Source organism: Chaetodon trifascialis, chromosome 21, assembly GCF_039877785.1.
Source record: "Chaetodon trifascialis isolate fChaTrf1 chromosome 21, fChaTrf1.hap1, whole genome shotgun sequence".
NCBI classification, from domain to species: Eukaryota; Metazoa; Chordata; class Actinopteri; order Chaetodontiformes; family Chaetodontidae; genus Chaetodon; species Chaetodon trifascialis.
This window is the reverse complement of record NC_092076.1, coordinates 11,666,932-11,691,760: the sequence shown is the minus strand read 5'-3', so window position 1 is coordinate 11,691,760 and position 24,829 is coordinate 11,666,932. Positions and strand designations below refer to the sequence as shown.

The 24,829-nt window shown below is 40.9% G+C and overlaps 1 protein-coding gene across 7 annotated transcripts; it reads right to left on the bottom strand.

The window, feature by feature from the left end:
* Positions 1-16: 16 nt before the first annotated feature.
* On the bottom strand, positions 17-23,834 carry mybpc2b (myosin binding protein Cb). Of its 7 annotated transcripts, none has more exons than XM_070990390.1 (31): positions 23,704-23,834; positions 18,803-18,820; positions 16,737-16,760; positions 16,579-16,599; positions 15,792-15,815; positions 10,436-10,504; positions 10,167-10,315; positions 9,953-10,070; positions 9,793-9,841; positions 9,517-9,576; positions 9,237-9,403; positions 8,898-9,030; positions 8,228-8,352; positions 8,011-8,116; positions 6,679-6,848; positions 6,115-6,280; positions 5,907-6,013; positions 5,780-5,809; positions 5,478-5,620; positions 4,471-4,630; positions 4,221-4,325; positions 3,926-4,114; positions 3,678-3,812; positions 3,334-3,501; positions 3,071-3,159; positions 1,719-1,914; positions 1,442-1,581; positions 1,085-1,244; positions 808-944; positions 376-562; positions 17-158 (listed from the first exon to the last, which is right to left on the bottom strand). In XM_070990390.1, exons 1-31 carry the CDS (start codon positions 23,723-23,725, stop codon positions 133-135), a joined length of 3,393 nt encoding a protein of 1,130 aa, XP_070846491.1. In that variant the 5' UTR covers positions 23,726-23,834; the 3' UTR covers positions 17-132. The 7 variants fall into 7 exon arrangements, with proteins under 7 accessions (XP_070846491.1, XP_070846492.1, XP_070846494.1 ...); XM_070990391.1 differs by having other exon boundaries at positions 15,792-15,812; XM_070990393.1 differs by lacking the exon at positions 15,792-15,815.
* Between the last annotated feature and the right edge of the window lie 995 nt (positions 23,835-24,829).

Genomic DNA, 24,829 nt, shown 5'->3' with positions numbered 1-24,829 from the left:
ACACAATGACTTATCGCAGGCATGACTAAATTTTATTTGATTCACTCTTGACAGTGTGTACTGTCCAGTGTACAATCACTGTTCATTCACTGTTTGGTTCATATCATTTCACATTCTTCGCTGGTCTGTCTCTCACTTCTTCTCTGGCTCTGTGGCAACTGTGGGACAACAGGACAGATGATGAGCATTTGGTTTTGTTGTAATAAGCTCAAATGTACTGGCAAGTATTGTGTTTTCATATATTTAGATAAGAATCTTTTTCATGTCCATGTGCAAACAATTCAGTTCTGTATCACATAATTAAAACCAATCACCTAATGATCTGCACATCTCGTCCTCCTCCCCCATCGGCCCTCTCCTCCCCTCTGTTCTTACCTCGGACGTTCAGCTGGCACTCCACTTCGTCCTTTCCCAGGTCATTGACAGCCATGCAGGAGTATTTGCCTCCATCAAAGGTGCTTGGCTTGCGAATGTTAAGGGTCAGCACTCCCTGATTGTTCTGCATCAAGTATTTGGGATCCTCACCAATGATCATCTTGTTCTTCATCCAGACAATCTTAGGCTACGATGAGGAAAAGTCAAATGAATAGATAACACAATAGATTTGATTTAGTGGATTTAGTTTTAGGAACGGTTTTGTCCTAATTGGGTTCTTCTAAACATGGCCTTTGATAAGACAGGCTTCTATAGGTAGATCTGCATACAAGTCCCTGTTACAGTGAGCTTCAGATTTTCATTTGCTTATGACAACTGGCAGCCTCCTCCAGTGAATCATGCTCCACAGGCTACTTTAACAAGCATGCTTACCCTAGGGAAGCCTTTGACGGCGCAGCTGATGGCAGTGCTGTAACCGGCCACCACAGATCTGTCAACCAGGGGCTGAGTAAACTTGGGCACACAGGTAACGTCCCTCTCCTTGTAGGGGTTTTCTTTGTGCACCAGGCCTACAAATAAACGTGGCAGGGCAGGCAAACTTAGTTGACCCCCAGAAATGTGACACATTATACATGGCATGTCCGATCCTAATGTAAAACTAAATGTGTGCACGTCACACTGCACCGTACACATATGCATGCAGACACACCTGTCTTTACAATGACAGCCGTGTTCTTGCTTTGGCGCGGCTCCTCGCTCAGGCCGCAGAGGTTTTCACTGTAGATGCGGAACATGTACTCGTTGCCCATGATCAGATCCGAAGCTGTGCAGTTTGTCCGCCTGTTGTGCTCGTAAATAGTGAACCATTCCTGGAGAGAGGAAACGGTAGATTTTACTGCTTTAAAACAAAAGACCAGAAATGAAGAATAAGCCAAGCGTCTGCATCACACATTGGCTAGAGGTAATCTAAGCATTATTGTTGAGCTGCAGGCCTGAACCGGACATTTTGACAGGTTACTGTTGGAATGATCTCGGTTTGAAACGCTGCCCGTTCTTCCTCTCTCACCTTAGTCTTCATGTCTGCCTTCTGAATGGTGTATCCAGTAATCTCACAGTTGCCATTGTCTTTGGGGGGCTCCCACTCCAGTGCTGCATTGAAGCCCCAGACTTCTGTCACCTTCACATTCAAAGGAGGTCCAGGCCTTTCTGAATGGATTAAATGTCAGATGTTCAGCACCTTTCAGCCGTTACACTGAGACACATTTCAGATAGTCCAATGTGTGCTTCCCTTACAATGCATTATTGCTTAAATTAATAGTTCTCAGTTGCAGAGATAACCTTACCAACAATCCTGATTTCAATGGTGGCTCTGTCCTCCATGTTCTCAATCTGTAGCACCAGCTCATATTTTCCAGAGTGGTCTCTCTCTGCTGAGCGGATGAAGAGGATGCTGTCTACGTTTGAGTTACGGACATTGACCATCTTGGGGTCAATGGGTTGACCATCCTTGTACCAAGTTGCAACAGGGCGTGGCTTACCCTGTAAGACATAAAATGATCCATTGTTCAGGATGAAAGGGATTTGCTCCAAAATGACTGATATTTAAAGAAAATCTCTTTCTCCCATGAGACCTTTTGATTTGGTCTGCAAGGCAATTCATAAATAAGAGCAACTCAGAAATATTAAAAAAATCTTTAGACAACAATTGTTTTTCTGTTTTGTTGCTGCTGTGACAAAGTAAGATTGTTGTGTCTGTGTGGTTTGACCTTCATGGTGGACATTACCAAGTACCTGTCAGGGCTGAACCTCAAGCTCCAGAAAGCTTATCAGCTCTCTGCTTTCAAATGTGAAATATAAATAAAAATATTATCTATGGCTGTATCGTGCGCTGAAGTTTGGGACAACCTACTGCTGTGAGCGTCTCTTTTTAAAACTAACTCTTTCAGTTCTGCTCAAGATTGACAGACCCAAACATGGAAAAACCAGCTGCGACTAGCATCTTCATCACTACCGTCTGACATCGCCCCGCCAAAGAGAAGCAGCTCCAGCCATCCCGTTGTGATATATGTGTTCAATAATTTAGTATGGCCCTCGAGGGATGTTATGAAAATTGAAATGGCCCTTGATATGAAAAAGGTTTCCCAGTCCTCTGGTAGACAATAACTTCTAACTTCTAGCTGACAAAACACAGTACTTGACAGACTAGATGCTGAGGAGAAACATAACCATTGTGTATGTTACAGGATACTGATGATAAACATGAAAAGGAGAATCAGTCCTTTTCTTCAGAGCTGTCAGGGTGTTTGTCACTAATGTAAGGTGGGCCATGAAAAGGGCACCCCTACAAATGAATAACAATGCTTGAAAAGAAGTATTGAAAAGTGAAATCGAAGCAGAACCAGAAATAAAATCTTTTTTTTAAACCACAAAAAGCTTTATGCAACTTTTTCACATTTGCACAACTACTCCCCAACACCTGTAAACAGACAGATAATAGAATTACTTAAAGGTGTCTATGTTTGTTATAGACATAGAATGGCCACAAATCATAATGGTGCACTCTGATATTCTTGCAAGAAATGGACATTTTGCTGCTGTCTGACCAGCAGCTTTCTTCTGATACTCATTATTAATTATATATTTTAAGACACATTAACACAGCCTTTCAAAACCTTAATGGAAGTTTGTTCCTAACCTGGAAGGGGATGGTGAGGTTGATCTTTTCTCCTACTTTCCTGATGTACTTTGTTCTCAGCTCGCGAGGGAGGCGGATCTTAGGATATTCTAAAGCAGGAAAAGACATCTTAAAATACAATGTACACTTCAATAACAGTACTAAATATCAACTCAAAAAATGCTAAAATGCTATAACTGAATATGACATGCGTATAATCCATAGAATATATTTACATGTACTCCTGACTCACGTCTGTCCACAGCTGCGTAAATCTGACTCACCCATGATCTCACGGATGGTGACGGGCTGTGACAGTGTAGCAGGAGGACTGCGCCCAGCGATGTTTACTGCCACCACCCTAAAGTTGATCTTCTCTCCCACAGGGAGGCCACGCACCACAAATCCCTGCCTCTCACAAAGGTCTGTGTTTGCCACCACCCACTGAGTGTCTGAAATAAAACAGAATTACATGCTGTAAGTCACCACATATTTACCTTAGACATTAATTCTCTTATTGTATATGAGACCAGTGCCGCTTTGGCTGTTGAACACATGCCCTTAAGTTATAACTCGATTTCAAAATGTTGTTCAATTGTCTATTATAGAAAATGTCTGGTCTTATCACCTCCTTCCTTGCAGTATTCAATGACATAGCCGTCCAGACCCCCAGCACCAATCTTCTCTGGGGCAAGCCACTTGAGGCTGCATGTGCTGTCTGTCACATCATGCACTGTCAGACGTGTCGGCTCACTAGTTGGGGCTGAAGGTGACAGAGAGAGAGATTTAAGAGAAACACTGGGCTGACTGAAGGTGAGCAAGGCACAAATGGGGAGTAGCTGAGAAAGATGGTATGAAGATGGCGGCGATACGTACCAATAGGCATGAAGGGCTTGGAGTTGAGACTTGGCTGAGACATGCCAATGCTGTTGACAGCAAAGACCCTCATCTCATACAGAACACCTTCAATCATCCTCTTAGCCTCATATGTGGTCGAATCGTATACATCAAAGTTGAGCTTTGTCCATCTGGAGGAGCCTTTCTTCTTCCTCTCCATGAGATAACCTGACGGAGGCAAAACAGAGAGAGCAGAAACATGAGTAGAACAACAATTTAAGACACAACACACAGAAATCTCAGAAATGAAATCAATATCCCATATGTCCTTTACCTTTGAGTGGTGCACCGCCATCAAATTTGGGAGGCTCCCAAACGATGGTGGCACAGTCCTCTCCCACTGATGTGCATTTGACGTGCTCGGGGGGGTCAGGCACATCTAGAAGAAGATAGTTAATTTTAAAACACACCAGATAATTTTAAAATACAGCAGAGAAAACTTGCAAAACACATCACCTCACATCTGCTACAGCCATGTTAACTACACACCTGCTGAGGACCCGCTAAGATCGTCCTTCACTCACCCACAATCTTCACAAACAGCATGGCCTTGTCCTCTCCAGCAGGGTTGGTGACAGTGATGGTGTAGTTGCCCTCATCATCTCTCTCTGCCCCCTCTATGACGAAGCAGCTCAGGTCTTTCCTCGCCTCCACCCTTACACGCCCTTCACTGTTTGTAATTGGCTAAAAAAACAAGAAATTGCAGCGCCCATGAAGGATGAGTTTGCAGTAGTAATTCAGGTTGCTACTGTAATAACTGAAGATTCAATGCAGTATTTTATCTTGAGGGAGAATGAATATATTACAATAGTACGTGTTCCTGAGCCATGGCTCTGCAAACATTCTCTGATGTGGAGAGGTGAAAATTACAAGGGGCACCTCCACCATGAACAAAGTTAGCGCTCTGGGTAACCAGAGGGGTTTTAAGAAAAATCACAGGGGCATTTTGGCCCTTCAGATGGGAATTTATGGACCATTTGAGTTGACCAGAGGGAGACTTTGGCAGCCCTTGGGCTTAGCAGTGGTCACTGAGCAGCTAAAGTGCCATACTGATGTGACACTGGAGCAAAATAAGAATGGAGCTGTCCCACTAGGACACAGACAGATCCTATTTCCAAAAAAAGGGCGCTTTCTGACCAAAAAAATGTCAGGGACAGCCTCTTTCCTTGCACCCCTGTGCCCTCAGCTGCCCATGGGGCATAAATGTACCCAATTGTTGGGTCAAATCTCAGCAGAGCAGCAGTTTTTTATGGTGAGGTAGCATTTAACTGAAGCCCAGTGAAAAGGGGGAGAGGATATAGTGAGCACAGAACACAAAAACAGGTTAGCTCAGTAGCCTGCTGACCTTCAAAGATCATGTAACACTTTTTTACACGATTTCTTCATTTCATATTAAAGTTGGCTTTTGTGTTAGCTGAGTTACATCTTCTGGACAACTTGACTTTGATGAATATGTGCCAAGGGAGCTCATGAGAAGCTATGCAATCCAGAATCAACATATTTAGTGAGCATCCTGTGATCTCGATCTCACTTGATCTCCTTTTGACCAAACAACGACGGGTGCTGGCTCTCCTGTGATCTCCACATCCAGCCGGAGCTTGTTGCCCGCCACCACAATGATGGTGTTTTGGGACACCATGTTTCCAGTGGTGTCCAGGTGGATCTTTGGAGGATCTGGTAAATGTGCAGCACACAAAGTGAGAGAGAGAGAGAGAGAGAGAGAGAGAGAGAGAGAGAGAGAGAGAGAGAGAGAGGAAGTGTGTTTGGGATATGACCAATAAACAAAAGGAGTGTTTTATTATTTCTGAATAGAGGTAATTCAAAGCTACCTACCTTGTCTAGGCACATAGTCGATCTTAATTTCTGTTTTGAGAGAAAAAAAGAGTTGACAATATTATGCAGGCTGATGATGATTAATGCATCCACGACAGCGCCTTCGTGATCATTCTGTCTTTCTCACCCAAGAAGTTGAGTTTGGCAGAAAGTGACAGAGCATATCCATCAGGAACAAACGTGTAATCTCCAGCATCCTCTGGCTTCACGTCATCAATAAGCAGCCGATGAAACCTGAAACAAGCAACAGAGAGGATGTGATGAGAGGAAAGCCTCTGCCTTGTGAATTTACATCCCACAGTTCTATTTTTGAATCTGTTCACATATCGCTGTACCTTCCAATGTGGGTCATTTTGATGCGTTCGCTTGGCAAGACCTCCACTCCATCTTTGTACCACTTTCCTGTGACCTTGTCATCAGACACCTCACACTTGAACAAAGCCTGGTCTGTTGCCTTGACTGTCAGATCAGCAATGTCCTGCAACACCTCCAGTTGCTTTTCTGATTACGGCATTGGAAAACATAGGAGAACAGTTCAGGCAGGGAGAGTGAGAGTGTGTTAAGGTACGGGGAGGGGGGCAAGGTTCATGATGGCAACATCTTGACACCCGCTGCCATGAGCTGTTAGCTTGTTTGTAAAGAGAGGCGTTAAGCCCTTAGGCCAGCACTTAAATTCAGCTGCATCCTCAGCACTGAACAGCCTTTTAAATGACAGAAAAACCAGGCTAAATATAGTCAGCCTATATAAAATAATCTGTGAACAGATATAACATCTTTGATTAGTATTGTCACTACACAAAAATAACAAATTAAGAATTAATACTAAGTTTTGTAAGCTCCACAGTCACTCAAAAAAATTACATAAAATAGAATTAGAGTGTAATATTTTTCAGTGGTACCTTCCACCTCCAGCTCTCCTTTGGTATGCCCCCCATTTGTCCAAGCATGGTACATTCCAATGTCATCCAGCGTAGCCTCCTGGATGATGAGCGTGTGCTTCTTTCCGTCCTTCTTGAAGCGATACTTTGTGGAATCCTTTTCTTTGTGAAGCTCGACATCCTCGAAGAACCTGGAAAAGAATAAAATATGAGCACATCTCTTTGAAACACATCACCGCTCATTGTTTAATATAAATGATAACAGTGAGCCTGACAGTGAGTCTGATGAAAATTTACAGGACATGCTGTAATATCTCCACCATTCAGTAAAAAAATATTGCTTTGAAAAATATGAATGGACTTTGCATTCATCAGTGGATAAAAAAAAAAATCCTGTGCTTGGTGCACTGTATAAACATTGTGTTTTTACCTTGAAATTTACATCAGCCCTGCAGTTTTCATCTCCCATTTGCAAAGTATTGATTACTGCCAATACATGCTAATTGATATGAATTCATTATTTCTCTCAGCCTTTATATGCACTTGCAAGGGGGAGTGAAAAGAGAGTGAAAGAAGGACAGATCGAAATTCACCAAGGTGATGCTGGTGAGTGGATACAGGCTGTTGGAAAAACCTGCCATCTCAAAGCTGTCATCAAACTGTGACCTCCACAAATGTGTGAAGTGAAGTAATTTTCTGAAACGTTTGTATATGATAAAGATAACAGACATTCTCTGTTCAAAAATTAGTTGAATGGTCCATATTTCTGATTTGCTTCTGCAGCCATTAAAACTGCAATAGGCAACAATTGAACATACACAATGCAAAACCTTCTGCTTTGAGTGCCAGGGCATTGAACATAATGAGCCTGAAAGCTCTTTGTGGAGCCAGGAAGTGCTTGTTCTCATGTTTTGTACACGAGAAGCCGCTATAGGCAAGTTCCAGAATTATCTGCAGGATTTTCTGCCATTGAATTTTGCTTTCACTTTCACTCTGCCCAGCACTGGCACAGCGCTAAATCCTGTGCAAGACTATTGTATAACTTCACCATCTGAAGGAATGGTGCATCTGCATCTGTAGGACAGCCAATAGGAACACCCTCTCCCTGAAGTGACCTGTCATTGGCCAAAGTCTCCAGTTATGGGCTAGATTTTTGAAAGCCTGAAATCAAAGCAACAAGGAGCTGCAGAAGTTTTCCCTCAGACCACTTTGATAACAATATGTTGAAAGGTTATTGTGGAATTTTTGTCCAATGACATCTAAAAAAACTGCCTACAGTAGCTTTTAAAGTCCTGCTCAAAAGTTGACCGAAGCTTAGACGAGCCCATATTGCTAAACTGCTGATACACTGACCACATGACATGGGCGCCCTCCTCCGACACCTCGATCTCAAACTCCACTCTCTCTCCAACAACCACGTGGTAGTCATCCATCAGCTTGGTGATCGTCACAGGGGGCTCTGGGCAGAGCAGAGAGGGTGGTGTAATGCCATAAGGTTGACAAATTCACATTAATTCTGTCAGATTTTTATAGCTGGTAAACTGTCAAAAACCAAAAAAAGATGCTGCACCTTTGACAAACACCTCTGTGAAACATTTGTCCTCCCCGACCACACACTCATACGCAGCATCATCAGACAGGTTTGTCTTATTGATGGTAAGCGTTCTGACGTTTCCATTTGCCTCCATGACATACCTAAACAAGTGAGAGACAGATTAGCTAAAGGACTCATTTATCAAGATGTTCATGTGGTTTAGCACAAACATCTTAAAACATTTAATTTAGGTTTCATTTAAAGTTTAATTTGAGCTGATGTTGCCAATCTTTTTGAAAGACAGTTTGTGTATTTCAGTTTTCACCTGAGTCACGGGTTTTTCTCACATTTATATTTCAAGGGCTTTTTTCTGGGGGGGAAGGGATCTGCATTGGTTTACATAAGGCATAAGATGTCTTGGCAGTGGGGTGTGCTTAACCCTCTGAGAGACTCTTTATGAGTGGCTAAAAATAAAACATGTTGATGGCAGCATCGTTTCAGAGTATGACTTTGTGGCACAGATAATTTTAGCTTGATATTTATAAAGCGCTGCCCATCAAGTCCTTAGTCCATCTAAGCTTGATGATTAATGTGGTACAGCCAAACACTGTCTAATTAAGTGAAAGTTTTATACAGAACTAGACAAGAAATGGTGAATGTGAACAAATGATAACTAGTGCATGTGTTTGTGCTTTAAAACATGTACTTGGCTGAGGGTTTGATCTCCTGGCCGTTCTTCAACCATTTGACTTGGACGTTAGGATCCACCACCTCACACTTCAGCACAATCTTCTTGCCCTTGTCCACCGAGTAGCAAGAATCAAGCTTGTTCAGGAAAGCTGGAGTTGCAGGCAGAAAAGGAGACATTAAGAACTAACAACTCATCAGCTTCCCTCACTTATGTCCTTTGTCCAGTTTCCTCTCACCTACTTCTCTCCTTCCTTCTGCACCTGCCCTGAGGTAAATTCTCACCTCCTAATTAATTTCCCCCCATATGCTCTTCAACTTCTTCCCCTTCCTTCAGCTCACATATGATCTAACGTACCTTCGCTGGGCTTGATCTCGACCTTCATCTTTTTCAGACGTTTCAGCATGCCCCTCAGGTCAGTGATGCCATACTGAAAGGCGATTTTCTCATACTCGCTCGGATGGGCATTCTTAAGCAATTCCCACACATCTATGTCTGGTTCCTCCTTTTCAGGCTTCTTCTTCCTGACAGTCAAAGAAAATGGGAAAAGAATACGTATGTATTTGGAGTGGATTGAAAGAAAGCAATCATACTGTGCGGTTAGTCATTTCGTACACCAAATAACACAGCTGCTCACTTCTTAGTGGCTTTCAGCAGAGCGCTGAAGTCCAGGTCTCCCTCATCTTCTCCAGCATCCCTGTGCGTATGAAAAAAGACATATAGTATAAAGCATACATGTAACCACCACTTGACATGGCACAACATTATATATGCTGTACTGACATATACCACCCGCACTGACAGACACATTCACACGCACTCACGCACACTGAAATAGTCTACATATGCATTTCCTCATGTGTATTTGCACACAGGCTGAGACAGGCTGAAATGCAAACCCCGGCGTACTTACGCTCTCTTGAAGGCAGACAAAATATCTTCGTGCTCCTCCTGCTGTGCAGCTGTAACAAGAGAAGTTGCGGAGAACGCACATGAGGGCTGGATCAGATAAAAACATCAGCATTCGGGGAATCTGTTGCAGCCTCAGCAGGCCAGAGTCCGTTTTCACTCACACTCAACAGAGATCTCAAAGGTGGAGCTGTCACACTTGTCTTTTGCCGTCACCTCACACCTGTAGCCCCCAGCGTCTCCAGGGACCACTTTGATGATCTTCATTTCATAAGTATAGATCTAGAGGAGAAAATATTAATAACTTCTTAGTTCTATCTGAAGGAAGAGGATCCGATCACAGAGTACATAACTTGCATGTCTGTATCAAACACACACCTTAGTATTTCTGTCATAAGTCTCTTTGAACTGCATATGTTTCCCAGCCTTGCTGCCGAGGTCCAGCCACTTGCCCTTCAGCCATTTCATCGTGGGCTTTCTTGTCAGGGTGGTGGAGTCCACCCTGGCTATGAAAGTGACATCCGTTCCTGCCATCCACAAACAACAATTTACTCATATAGCATTACATTATCAGGCTACACATTATGGATCGTTACAGTTCGCTCTTCATCTTGGCAACTATTCATCCACCCATTCGAGCTTCCAACCTGTAACAGCGACTACATTTTCTGGTGGCTTCTCCACAAAGAGCCCAGTGAGCTCAGTCGACCCGGGCTCTGGAAATGAGGAGAAAGAAATGAGTGCACTGAAAAAAACATACGAGGCCTTAAATGACATTGGCTACGTCCATAGTGCGCAACAATCCAAAGTGCAATGGACACAGTGAAATGCTCAGAAAATTCTGACTCACGCTTGCACACACAGACTTTGTAAAGACAGTTTATATGAAACAGAACAAACATTAAATAATAAACCAACCGCATTTGGCTAAAATGGCTAAAGGACAAAAGAGGAAGTATGACAAATAAACAATTTCTGCAAACATGAACAACATAATGAGGTAAAAAAACAAACCAACCTCTAGCTGTACTGTAAGTTATCATTCCCAAATGTTCAATCAAATAAAGAGTTAGCATTTGTTAAAGTTATATCAGAACTAGATCAGTTGTATTATTGCAGAGTTCACTAATTTATTGTTTTTCATGCTTATCACAAATGTAATATCTTATAACATTCAATGTGTGTATGGTCTTTATCTATCTATCTATCTATCTATCTATCTATCTATCTATCTATCTATCTATCTATCTATCTATCTAGACGTCTAGATGTCTAGATGTCTATATCGATACATACATATAGATATCTAGATATCTATATCTATAGATTGATAGCACTGATATCGATTAGATATCTAGATATCTATAGATTGATAGCACTGATATCTATAGATATCTAGATATCTATATCTATAGATTGATATTAGTGCTATCGATCTATAGATATATCCATATATCTATATCGAGATATATCTCGATAGATATCATAACTGATAAAAGTTGCCTGCTTTTTTAATTAGTTGTTCTCATGAAATAAATGTTTAATGATTAATTGATTTAATTTAATAAATTGAAACTTTAAATACATGAAGTCTACTTTTGAGTTCTTTCCATGATGTCCTGTATGTACAGGAGCAAAATAACCACAGCAAAGTCACCAAAGTAATCTGACCAGCATAACTCAGCTCACAACACATGCACACATAGGACAAGAGCGCAGTGTAGATGTTCCATGTATTCAGGCAAGCCAAAATTGCAGTGATACATAATCACTTCACCAAAGTATCATTAACAAATTAGAAGTTCCAGAATGCGTTAATGGTCTCCGTTCTAAGTATAAACCTTGCAGCAAGTGCACCTGTTGACCTATACATCAGTACTGTCTAACCATATCAAAGATCAATGTGCAACAGTAAACAATGCATACTTGGCATTAACATCCACATAAAGTCACAAGTTCAACCTTGATTCCAAAAAATCTGGGACACTATGTAAAACATAAATACAACAGACTGTGATAATTTGCTAATCCTGTTTGACATACTCACAAGCAAGGATGGAGCTCAGGAACACTTCATAAAGACGTTGTTGGTAAACACAGTTTGTTTGCAGATGATTGCATTCTGTTTTTATTTATGCTTTACACAGCATCTCAACTTTTTTGGAATCAAGGTTGTAAAAAAAAAAAAAAAACATGCCTCAGTTTACACCTGGTCCTAATAAATCCAGTCTTTTAACTAATCAACCATACACAGCCTCAATCTCAGAAATATGACATCTTCATATTACATATAACAACATATAAGATGCATACATCTGGACGTCATGACATCATATTTGCATGCGGTAGATAATCACAGTCCTGCACTATGCCTTCGGCTTGCCCTGACCCTCCTCTGCAGGGTTCGCCTCGGCTGAGAAAAACAAAATATCACCGCTCAACGTATGGAAGTATAACACTCTGCTGTTATACTGTACCATAAGTCAGTGTAAACTCATGAGGTAAAACAAGGCAGCAGCAATTACAGAATGATAATTCTGTAGAATTATTACACACCACACAGTGAAATGCAATCAAAACAGAATTTTACTCGTGGAGGTAAGATCATGACTGTTATCAATCAAAACAGACTGTAATCAAATGTGCTGATTAATGCACTTCTTATCTACAAACTTGGGATACATTGGAATTGCCTTGATTACTTCATTTGGACTGATATTGCAAGGCTACTTGTCACAAAAGAGTCAATTGCTTTACCCCCTACAGAGCATGTGTACCCCTGGCGGCCCATGTAAACCACTGAATTGTGACTTTAAAGATATTTTGTTGATTATTTTCTCTTTAAAGCGTTAATCTATTAAGAACATAGTAATTTGTATCCAGATGCCTAAAGACTAATACAACTTTGGGCAAACTGTACAACCCTGCTCTTATGTTCTTTTAACATTCAGAAAGCTTTTTTTTTTTTTTTTTTTTTTCTTCTTTTTTTTTTAAAGAAATTGGCAGGAAGTTCCCTCTAACATTCATTAGCAATACTGGTGCCCCAAAACAGCCTGCAGTTGGCCAAGTGATGATAATCCCCCCCCCACACACACACACACTATACCCCCATGGGTATGGCTTTAAAGAGCCTTGGCATGATAAGCACTTCCCACACAGAAATTCCACTCAAACAGACACACTAACGGCAAACTCAGTGTGGTGCAATTCCCACTCTGGAGTCAGGACTGGGCATGAAACAAATGGTAGACATGAAAAATCAAACCAAAATCAATGGCCACTGTGTATAAAGTAAAAATGTCCTCCTACACGGTGCACAGACAGCATGAGAGTCTTTGTAACTCCTGCACAGCAACCTAGATTCACACACTCGTGTAGATGCCCGGAGACAACGTTTAGATCTTCATCAGGTCAAAAATGTTTCTCATTTTGCACATTTGCAGGTGTCGCATACATACGTGAGGCATCTTTTTTTGTCTGACCCAAGCTTCTTGTCCAAGCTCACTGATTAACGCATTAAGCGTGAGAAAGCATGTTTTACTTTATTTTGTGCTCATTCTCTGCCTCTCCAGCAGTGTTAATAAGAAAAGCATGATTTCATTAAACTAGCATAAATGGCTGGTCTTTGTATAAACCTGTTCTAAACTAGTTCTGACCAAAGAAAAGTTCCTCAGGTTTCCCTCTGAAATTTACTCCGCTCCCATCTTTGGATTAATCACTTGTTAGAAATTTACCAAATCTCTGAAATCACTTCACCTTGCAAAGTGATCATTTTCACAAACACAACTTGTATGTGAACAAAACATGGTGGATGCTCAAGAGATTTGGTACTCCCACTTGTCCCCTAGTCATGCTCTGCCACTCAGCTTGTCTTTTCCTTCAGCTGTAATGCGTCGCAGTTCACACTGAGCTCTGTCTGGAACATCTGCCCCACATTCAGTGATGAGCATTCAATGAAAGGCAAGAAGGACGACGAGATGTGCACTCATAAATGCTAGGAAGAGACAAATAGACGGGAAGAAGCTGTGGTAGCATCACAGGACCCATTCCCCAAGGAATTTATGGAGATAACATCCAGGGCAGCAACTAAACTTAACATTTAATGACCTCACCCTGGGTGCTTCGCCCCTCTGTTCACTCGGCAGGCCATATTTCAGGGCAAAGTTTCAGTTCTGCAGCCAACCTCCCCAAGATAGCAACCTGGCTTTGAATCACACCTCTCCAAGACCCAAAGCCCATCATCTTGCCACAGTTGCGAAATAGCCTAAAAAGGAAGCAGCCATGATGGCCATCCTCCAGGTCAACCTGACTATGTGGTAAAGTCACCATAGAGACCTAGCAGAGCTGCGGAGAGCCACAGACTTAACCTCAACATGTGATATTATGCACTGCACAGATGATTATGGACTTCTCAGTTACCACTATTGCCTCTGGTTTCCTCACCTGGGTGCCCAAGTGGGAAAAGGAATAGATTGTTAATGTCAGTGTCGCCCCTCAGGCGTAGCAGGTACAGGAAATTTCACATACAGTTGAAGGACACCAGAAGGAATCAGCAGCCTTCAGATCCCTGAAGTCTCGGCACTTCTACAACCCTTCTCCGTCCAATCTACCCCTAATCAGTCCAGATAGAGCAAACGTATCGCTCTGGGAGATGTGCCCCTGAACGACCATGGCAGACAGAGACACATTTGTCACAGCTCTTGAATTTCTGTTGTAAAACCTGAGTTGTGGTGCAACCCCAACATTTTTTAGACAGTTGACTTATGAATCACACTGCATGGCTGTGAAACACGACCATGGTTTAGTTAGCAGATCATCTACAGGCCTTTGGGCCTCAGAAACAGGATGAGACATGACCCGGTAAACACAACTGCTGTTTGGAGACACTGTGTTTGATGTGCTGACTATGATATCTTGGATGACTTCACTGCTTGAGCTCTCCTTGCAGTTTCCGGGTACAACATAACGTTAAGTTGAGGAGCTACTATAAAAGTGTCATCACATCAGATGACACTTGATATTTTAGCAGCAGCAGCAGCTGCCATTGTCCTACTATGACTGAAGCACATGAAACACAGCTGTGTTTCTACTCTCATTGTTTAAATTGCCATTGGGACAAAGGCAAAAGAGAGCTGGTATCATAGGTCACAGATGGGATAGGCAGCTCTCCTCACATGGAGAAACAAATTCTGATTTGCTGAAAGAACATGACAAGCGTAATTTGTCAGTGAGGTGTCTGGCAGTATCAGCGGATACCAGCCGTGGAGGACACAACAGGTGAATGAGACAAGGATAGCACCACGCACTAAACTGCAAATGAGACCACTTCAGTCAGCTTTGTATAAACAAAGCCAAGTATCTGGTGACATATAGGCATGAGGATTAACCTGAGGCAACCCTGTCTACAACATTTATGTAGCACTCTGAAGCAAGGTTGCTTAATTTCTAGATTTCCAAAGGAAGTTGCTAGAGGACTTGTAAGAACCTGTGAACTCTGAGGAGGATTTCTAGCTGGGATTTTCATGGGATCTGTAAGATATGAGTGCTGAAGCAAGCAGAGCCACCTAGCATACTTATATTACATCTTGGATCTTGCTAGCAGCTCTGTGATATGCCACAGTTGAGAAAGATTTTTACAATGCAATTTGCCTTGCATCCTGATGAACTGACACTGTGATTTTTCTTTAATAAGAGTTAGTCAACAACTTGGAGAAAATGTAAAGGCTCTGGCGAGCAAAACAAGAGCTGTGTTTTCACAAAGGTGCCAAAGGTCAACATGCTACTATGGAAACCAGCCAATTAAAAAAAAAAAATGTTAAAAGCCATTTGAGCCGTAACAATTGTAATTTCAGTCCAAACTCAAGTAGTCAAAATAATTTCAAAAAGTAAAGTAGACCCCGATCCACTTAACACATATGTGACATTTTGACTAGCACATAACACCAACACTCAAAAGTAAAATGATCCATAGACACATCAGTGTAAACGTTGCTCTTTTCTTACCATCCCCATCAGCGTCTGAATCTGCTGCAGACAAGGAAGCAGACTTAACTGAAAAAAGCAGCTAGGAAGCAAATGCTTGTTGTTGCACAAGAGATGACGAACAGTACAGTTGCAACAGAGACCAATGAACCGAAAAACAGAAGCACCATGCACCATCTCTTGCCGTAAAAATCCACCAAAATACAATTCGCCGTGCATTCACAGGTGGAAATGTTTTCCTTTGACATGTTTAGTGTAACTGCATGCAAAAACAAATAAATATAAATAAATAGACCACATAAAAATGCATACTTCTAGTAGAAACACACAGAAACTAGTCCACAAAATACAGTATATGTTTGTATACTGTACATGGAAATACAACGGTAAATTACAAAACTGACCATCACCACACGTAACATAGTACATATACTGTATAGTACATGTACTGCATATATCAGTCCAATGATGAAAAACAACATAAAGCATTCAACATGATGTGTATAATCCTGTTATCCATGTCACAGCAGCATTAGCAGTCATAGACTTAACAACCAGCATATTTATTATTTTTTTCATCTGCATAAAAGACATTCATTTTGCATATCATTTCATGTATTTTTAAAATAAATACAGAAACATTGTGCAGGTCACATGAGAATAACGTCAAAAAGAGCTTTGAAAAAAAAAATCCATAAGAGTCATGCAGAGACCAATTCCCACACAGTGTGGCACATGTATCACTCATATGTGAATACATTAGATGGATTAAATAGAAGGACATTCAGCGTACAGGATTCTGTCTTACCTCCGTCTGCTGGGAGTGCATCTAAGGAAAATGAACGAAAATGAACTTGAGTCCCCAAATCTGCTTTAATTATTCTCTACATTTAGTCAGAATTGAGGAAGCTTAGGAGAAGGTTAATAGAAAGTGTGTATGATTCCCTGACTCTGAGAGGTGCCTACCATCTTCTTCTGGCTGCGGTTTAGCTGGGCAAATAAAAATCCTGGTTAAGTCATTGGAAACAGAAAGATGATAACACCCGGACAACATGAAATTTGGAAACATCTATGGAAAAACTCAACTAAAACCTCAAAATTCAACCAGTTGCAAATATTTGCTCACACCTCGCATGCATGCACTGAAAGGTGACTCAAAGGTCACTGTGACACACAGAATTCACAGATGTGGAAAATGCATCCAGTTGCAGTCAGTCGGTCATGTATTAAAATCCACTCAGGTGGCTTGTCTCTTCTGCTTCTCACACAGGGATCATTTCTATACAATGCAAAAGTCCAACATGCTAAACAACTCAAAATCAACTGAAGGAAACAAGAACAGTGATACCCATCAGCAGACAGTCAAACAGGAAAAAAAAAACATGGATTCACATGATGCTCCATGACATCACTGATTTCTGACACTACACACAATACACTGAGGACATTATACTGTATCTGCTAGCGCACACACAAATGTAGCTTCAGCTAACCCGTGATGCATGCTGTAGGCTAGCTTCGAAAGGCAAACATGCTGAATCAAAGTGGCATAATAATTGCATTATCCCCCTTCAGCGGCTTCATGTTGTTTCATATGATGTGACTGACTTATAGGCCTATCGTCTTGACTCAGTAATTGCTCAACTTATTATCTATAGCACCACCACTTGTTCTGTATTATTCAGATAATTACCCTGACTGATTAGTTCAAATGCATTTTTCAACACTCAGTTCAACCCAAACCCACTCCATGAACACATATTAACACAGTGTGAATGCACTGAATCACTCAAAGTCACAAGAAAGAGAGAAAAGAAAAGGAAAATCATTGTCCCTCACCCTCTTCAGTTGGCTCCTCTGGGGCTAAAATTAGTGGATTTTTGTAAGATATAGCAAATGAAAAGTAATACCATGGTAGCCCCACTGGGAAGCATTTATTTGACATGCTACAACAGCTGAGCAAATAGATTTTATTGGTGCGCAGAACATAAAATCCAGACCGGTATCACATGTCCACACTCACACTGCTCATGAAAATCACAGCATTTTTTTCTCTTTGTGCCGTCTGTCGTTCAGTGTTGGGAGTAACTGTGATTCCGTCACTTTTGGCAGTAACTAGAAATGTAACTAATTACTTTCAATTCAATTCGATTACTGAAATTTAAATGAGCTTGTTACTTTTTGTCCTAAGTGAAAATAGTGGATAGTTGCAGGGGACTACAGACAAATGCAGCTTGAAGTGAAAGTGAAAAAACTCAAATATTATGATTGTTAATATAATATCTTAACGGCTGTACCAAAGAATGTGGGTCATCTTCTAGCAAATCCTACTGTCTAACCAAGCCAAGTGTAGTGTAACTTACATGTAAGAACACGAGTCACTGCTGCCCCCCGCTGCTCGGGAGTTTTAGTGACTCCTATCATTACACTGATAATGCTTATGTATAATAATGTAATGATACATTTAACAGTTGTCTTGTCCCACGCTGCGCCACAGCAACAATGAAACAATAAAGTTACTGTATGTGTGCACTAACAGCAGAATTGAAGCTGATGTTTAAAAGTAACACAAAAGTTACTTTCCTTAGCAAGCAGTTACTTTTATGTGCAGTGAGGGGAGAAATAAAAGGGATAAGCACCACAAGCCATCAGTCCTTTTGTCTAAATCTAATATGTCTATGTTGTTGCATAATTTGAAGGCAGTTGCATAAACAGCTTCAGTAATCTGATGATGCACAGTTTTCATGAGTGAAAACCCCTGGAGGTAAAAATGCAGAACCTATAGGGTACACAGCATGCCGGCACACATGAATAAAATAAAGATGGCGTCCTGATGGAAAATAAGGTCCATAAATGAAGAATTGGTGCATGCTGGTTACGCATCCAAGTAAGAGTCTGCCGTTGTTTGTCACAGGCGGCTGATATGATATGTGAGCAAAAGTGAAAATGTGAGAGCTGTAATCATGTGGCTGTGTGATAATGTAAGACACACAAAAGGTCAGTAGGAAAATGCTGTGGAGCAGCTGACTTACCCTGCCCCTCTGGCTTATCTGAGGAACAGAAAGAGAAGGAGAAGATGATCAGAAACGTGCATCACATCCTGTATTTATTATACATATTAACAACACGCTGTCTAAGAATTCTGCTTCTATTCAGCTTAAATTTGTATGAAGTGTTGAAGCATCATGAATCAACTGAATGTTTGTCTGAAACTCATGGATTTGAGGGGGTTATATCAGGAATGAGAATATTAGACTTCATGGTGAAGAGAGCAATCTTGGGCCATAAATCTAAAATACTACCTGCCAGGTAAGAGGATACGTTCTATGAAATGGTCACCCTTGAAATCTCTATAAAGCTGCCTAACCCCTGGGACAAATCTTTGAAACTGATACTGATCTTTCTACTGATTGGCGAGACACATTCCGCTGGTCCAATTGGAGTGCCAGAGGATGACAGTCAGTTAGCTTTGAGTGGGGACCGCTGTGGGTCTAATTGTTGCGGTCTAAATCTGGTAAAAATAAATTCTAAACTGAAATAGAGGAAGATAATATACCCACAGCCCTCGAGTGACTGACTGAGGGTCGCAGCAGCTGGTAAAGGCCAGGGACGGTGTCTTATGACCTTCCTGAAGTCATGCCATGTTCTCTTTAGTTGAACACAGTTTCCTTGAATAGTCATAACACCTTAACTGTGCTTGCTTTACTGTTCATGTTGGGTTTATCAGAAGGTTTTTGCTAAAATAGGTGAAGCAGTATACACAGACTGGGCTAACCTGCATCCTCATACAAACAGGTGGCCTCTTATTAGTATTGTATTTAATGCCACAACTGCATTTGTGTACAACTACCTCCATCCCATATGGTTTCTCACATAACAGTTGTGCGTCTGAGCTCTAAGTAACGAAACCTCGAGAGAGGCAAAGCGTGTTACTCTGCCAGTACAACAAGAAAACATTTGAAAAAATGGTACACATACTAAGACTTGGGTGTAAATACTTCATACACCCTGCGAGAGCACCTGCATTGAGTGTAAATCTGCATCAGCATCTGCTAAGTCAATCCACTTGGGGTGAGAATCCTGATCATCTTCAACAAGTTTGTGATAAAGCAGGGTAATGAACTTCCGAACAGCTGTTCCTCCCACTTTAAATGTTCCCCTCAGAGACTCTCTGTGGTTTCGTATATTGGCAAAGCTGTCAGAGTTGTGGTAGATAATTATTACAAGCTATGCGTGTTGGGTGTCATTGTTTCCTTCGACAAGATTTCATCTTTTTCCTTGTCTTTGTTACTAACACTGTATGAAAACAAGCCTCCTGTACTACATATTGTATATCCAGAGAGTGAATGTAATTAAGTACCTTTAGGCAATCATGAGTTGGAGTCTTTTACAAAATAACTAAAATATAGCTCAACGTCAACCAGCTGCAACACTAAAATCCAAAAAGACAATGTCATGATATGATATGTATTAGTATAACAATCACAAAGGACATTTTTCTTACTTTTAATACTTTACTTAACACTACATTATGATTGATCATGCTTCTGTATTATCGCTATATTATCACTATCTATATTTTTACTCTGTGGTATTAGTACTTTTATTGTAGTAAATAATCTGAATACTTCCTCCATCACTGTGTATTTCTTTGTTTTCAGTCACCTTTAGTTTTTTTTCTGGAAGCATAATGAGTAATGTGTATGCTTTGGTGTTTGTAGTATCTCTGTCTCACTGGTTTACTGTGGCCAGTTTAGGTACTGCAGGCCATTGCCCCGCTGTTTGTTTACCTATTCCTGTTCACCACTGACGACTAGATTTACAGCGTGTGTAATGACTCGGACATAAAGAAAGAGACCGGGTGGCCTGACTTTGTCAAACGTCTGAGGATCTCAAGGCGTCTCAGATTTTTATGAAGTTATCTCAGTAACATAATTGAATGCAGACTAGCTTGCCTATAAATGTCTAGAAATGTAATTTATCTACTTCTATCAAGTTCCAGGTGTAGTGTCAGTCAATGTGGAGTTCAAGCCACACAGGTTTGAGCTACAAGTGGAAAACTTGTATTTCATGTATTTCTTAACCAACCATCAGTATTTAAAAAGTAAATAAAATCTGACAGGCTCTGATCATCGCTTTTCTCTCTAAATGCCGGATCTCAGACACTGCTTTTACAAGAGAAGACGTGTCCCCAGGGGAGATGAATCATTTTATCATTTCATGTCTTGGTGTTTGTATCCTAAAGAAGACAAACATGGTTGGAGAGACTTCAGAGAGCAGTTTTGACTCAACTGGCCCTCATCGTGTTTCATCAGGACACAATGATGAAAGGTATTCCGACCGTGAATCAACCACTGACGAGAGAGCTGTCATGTGCTTGATTGACTGCGCTGGGCGCTGCATCACATTCAGGAAGGCGCCTGCTGATCATGAGGGAACTTTCTGGACCAAAGTGAGGGATTACATAATCATTTATCTCAGCTGGGATGGCAAAGGTGTTACAGCAAAACCTGATACGCTCGGGTGTGTGAAACTTGGTGGACTTATGAGGAAGTGGAAAGGTCAGGGGTTATTGCGGAGTATTTTTAGCTGTTAGCTGAGGGCAGGATCTGGCTGCTCAGTGAGGCAGCACAGAGAGTGTTTCAGCCAATCTTGGTAATAAATACAGAAATAAATCATATTGTGTTACACTGTGAGTTAAGAGTGAAAACGCTGTCCCTTCTGTTTAATCACGCTTTTCTTCAAATTTCAGTGTGTCTGGTAAGAAGAGTTATATGTTAAACAGTGGCAGGTTATCTGACCCGCGTGATTACAGTTTGCAGTTGAGTTTGGCTTGAATGACAGAGTGGTGGGTGGGTGCAGACATGCGGTAAGCGAAGTGGAACTGTATCCATATGACAAGGATAAAATCTGTGGCTGTATATGGTGCAAAAAAGTAGCACCTGGTTATGTTTCTGGGATAAAAATAAAAAGGGACTAGTTTAGATCTGTAAAAAGATTAGCTTAGGGACAGATGTAGAGAAAGTGAAAAAAAAGAATCAAATACTGCAAAGGAGAATTAAATGCAATGTGATAACAAGCCCAGCAAAGCTCATTACATTCACAATGACTGCACGGCTGGTGTAGATATTAGATGAAGGGGTGCGAAAGGCTCAACACTCTTCCCACAATCTTGGCCTGCAAAACTCCGCTCCTCTAACTGACTCATCCGCTATGACAGTCTCTTATCTTAGGTTTCTGTCAGTTCAGTGATTTAGTGGAGGACGGATGGCTCCGCAAAGGTTAAGGACAACCGAAAACTATTTATGAGAAAGCAGTATTCACCCGAGGATGCCAAATGCCAGTTTTATAGGGGAAAATCACAGCAGCAAGCTAAAAAAACCCCAACAACAACTTTGAATTTCTAAAAATAATCAGGCTTTGCTTTTGTTTGCTGTTAATATTGCATTTCTATGAAGATGAGTTTCAGGGTCAGGGTTGATGTAATTGCTTATTACTTATCACTGTATAATTAGCTTTTGCTAAAAAGGGTCAAAAGCTTAGATTTGGTAATTCAAGGGAAAATTAAGGGTGAAATGTGTGATTTTTAAACTACTGTACATGAAGCAGGTCTGTTACAGGCAGCATGAAACATTACCTCCAGACAGCACAGTACACATATGGCTGCAGCTGTGCTTTAACTATGACCCTGCTGTAGTTACTTTAGCACAACTGTTAGGAAGTTTTCCTGTTCAGTCAACATGATTGCACTCTCTGGACTGATAGTGACCTCGATGATGTCATAGCAGCTGGCCAAGTGCTTATTTCTGGCCTTTCAAATATCCTTTATGGGCCGATAACAACATGGGGGCAAGCAGGCAAAATGTTTGTCTTGATGAGAGGCTGAATCTATTTAGCAACTTAAATGTCATTAGGGGTATCATATTTTAAAGGGTCTCTTCTGTTTTGGTTCATTGTTATTTTGACTTTGTGTTATGCCGAGCAGTGTTTTTTTTTTTGTTTTTTTTTTAATCTAATGTAACATTATGACAGCTACTGTGAGTCACATGGAGTTACATTTGTGAGTCTGAACCCCCTGAAGCTCATTACTGTCCCCAAATCTGTTTAGCAACTGTAATTTAAATGCCATCACGGGTGAATCTTTAGCAGCAGTAAACAGCCTTTTCAGTACTCTAAATTAACACTTTGGGATATTTTTAGATGAATCTTAATATATTTGGCCTGTTATGGTTCATTATCATTCTAATGTCAACATTTCGACTTAATGTAATGTTGAGCAGTTTATTTCTAATCTAATTTAACATTGTGGCATTTCATTCTATCTGTTTGGGCTTTTTGTCACGCTGTGTACAAATATTACTTCTGCTCCCAAAACGGAGAGGAATTGAGTGAAGCTGTATGAAATTTTAACACTCTGCTTCACGCTTGTGCATTTCAGTTTCAGTGACTGATGAGGTCATCTGATGTTTTCCTCAGTTGGGCTGCAAAACACCTTTGCAGTAAACAGCCACTGGGACTGGACCTCAAACTTATCTTCTTTCATCTCAGACAGATTTTGTCATCTGTTTGTATGCTGCCATAGCAGCAGGCATCATGCTCTTCCCCACATACATTTAATCTCCTCTGCAAAACCAAATATATGTTTTTCATAAGATTATCACCCTCACTCTTTTTTATCACACACTATACATAAATACATGTCCATATAATGAATTGATTTTAGACACCAAACCACAACAATTCTTGGAAATATTCTGAAAATCACATATATTAGACAATCCTTAGAAGTATATATCTTTTGCAGGGAAATGTACCTCATTAAAAGCTCCAACCAAACCAGGCAACCCAAATTCAATCATCAACATTGCCACTGAAACTCAAGTCTCCACACTAATTACAATGAATTATGCTTTCACAAAAAGTATCTGCATACCTGCAGGGACTGGCTCAGGCATGGTTATTCCTGTCTTCTCTTTGCTGCTGGAAGACTGAGGGCTTGTGGTGCTTATTCCTTTTATTTCTCCCCTCTCTGTTATTCAAAGCTCTCCTGGCACTCAAGTCACCCACACCCTCCAGTGAGCGAGGAGCGCCGGAGAGAGTGACGACACCCTTAAGGAGTTCAAGAAGAGAGGCACTCAGAGCGGGAGCATGATAAGGTGTAGAGACAAGAGGGTGAGGTGGTGGTGAGAGGGATCTTACACATTTATGATGAGATTAATGGACTGACTAAACCTGTTGAGCTCTAATGTCCGCTGGAGAAATGTAGAATACACTGAGATGACCAACAACTGACCCGTTTTTTGACACTTTATCCAGCGCTGTGTGATATCAAACTAATCTTTTGATCATCACCTCTTTTAAAGCACATTAAGAGCAGGATCAACACGTATTTGCAAGTAGTTTCATGGTTCCTTTTAGTACGCTTAGGTGCCCGTAAACAGTGTGGACATGAGTACTTAATACAAATATATCTCTCATTGATGCTTGACACACAGCACATTTTGTGCAGAATGATGTGATCAGATATTTGGCAGGTTTAAATAAGCATAACTTATGCATTCTTTGCAATGCATTCATCACATCATTATGGAATCAGTTAAATTGATGTGATAAACATGAGTGCATGTTTTTTCAGACTCTGAATGGTGTTAATTTCTCATTCATGGTCTGTAAAATGCTGCGTGCTGCCACATAATGTGAAACGTGTTTCAAAGTGTATGAATGTGCAGGATACTGGACGGCAGCGAAAGAATTATTTGGATGTTTTACTTAAAAGGCCAATGTGTAGATTTATTGCCATTTAACGATGAGTAAGAGAGCCTCTGATGGCTCATGAATGTGCCTGGTTTGTCCATTCTGGGCTACCATAGCTACATGATGGACTCCATTGAAGAGGACATACTCCCTCTATAGATATAAAGAGCTCATTTTAAGGTAAAGCATACACAACACTTCTAATCTTCAAGTGATTATACAGTATTGAAACCATAATTATGAATATTTCATTCCATTCTTTGCCAACAGATCCTCCTAAATCCTTCCTTCAAAGGAATAGTTAC

Coding starts and splice junctions, on each gene's coding strand:
- mybpc2b (XM_070990390.1), bottom strand. CDS start 23,725: ATGCCTGAGCCAGTCCCTGCAG. Junction 16,600..16,736: donor ACCGCAGCCAGAAGAAGATG/GTAGGCACCTCT, acceptor CATTTTCCTTAG/ATGCACTCCCAGCAGACGGA. Junction 563..807: donor CCGTCAAAGGCTTCCCTAGG/GTAAGCATGCTT, acceptor TCCTCATCGTAG/CCTAAGATTGTCTGGATGAA.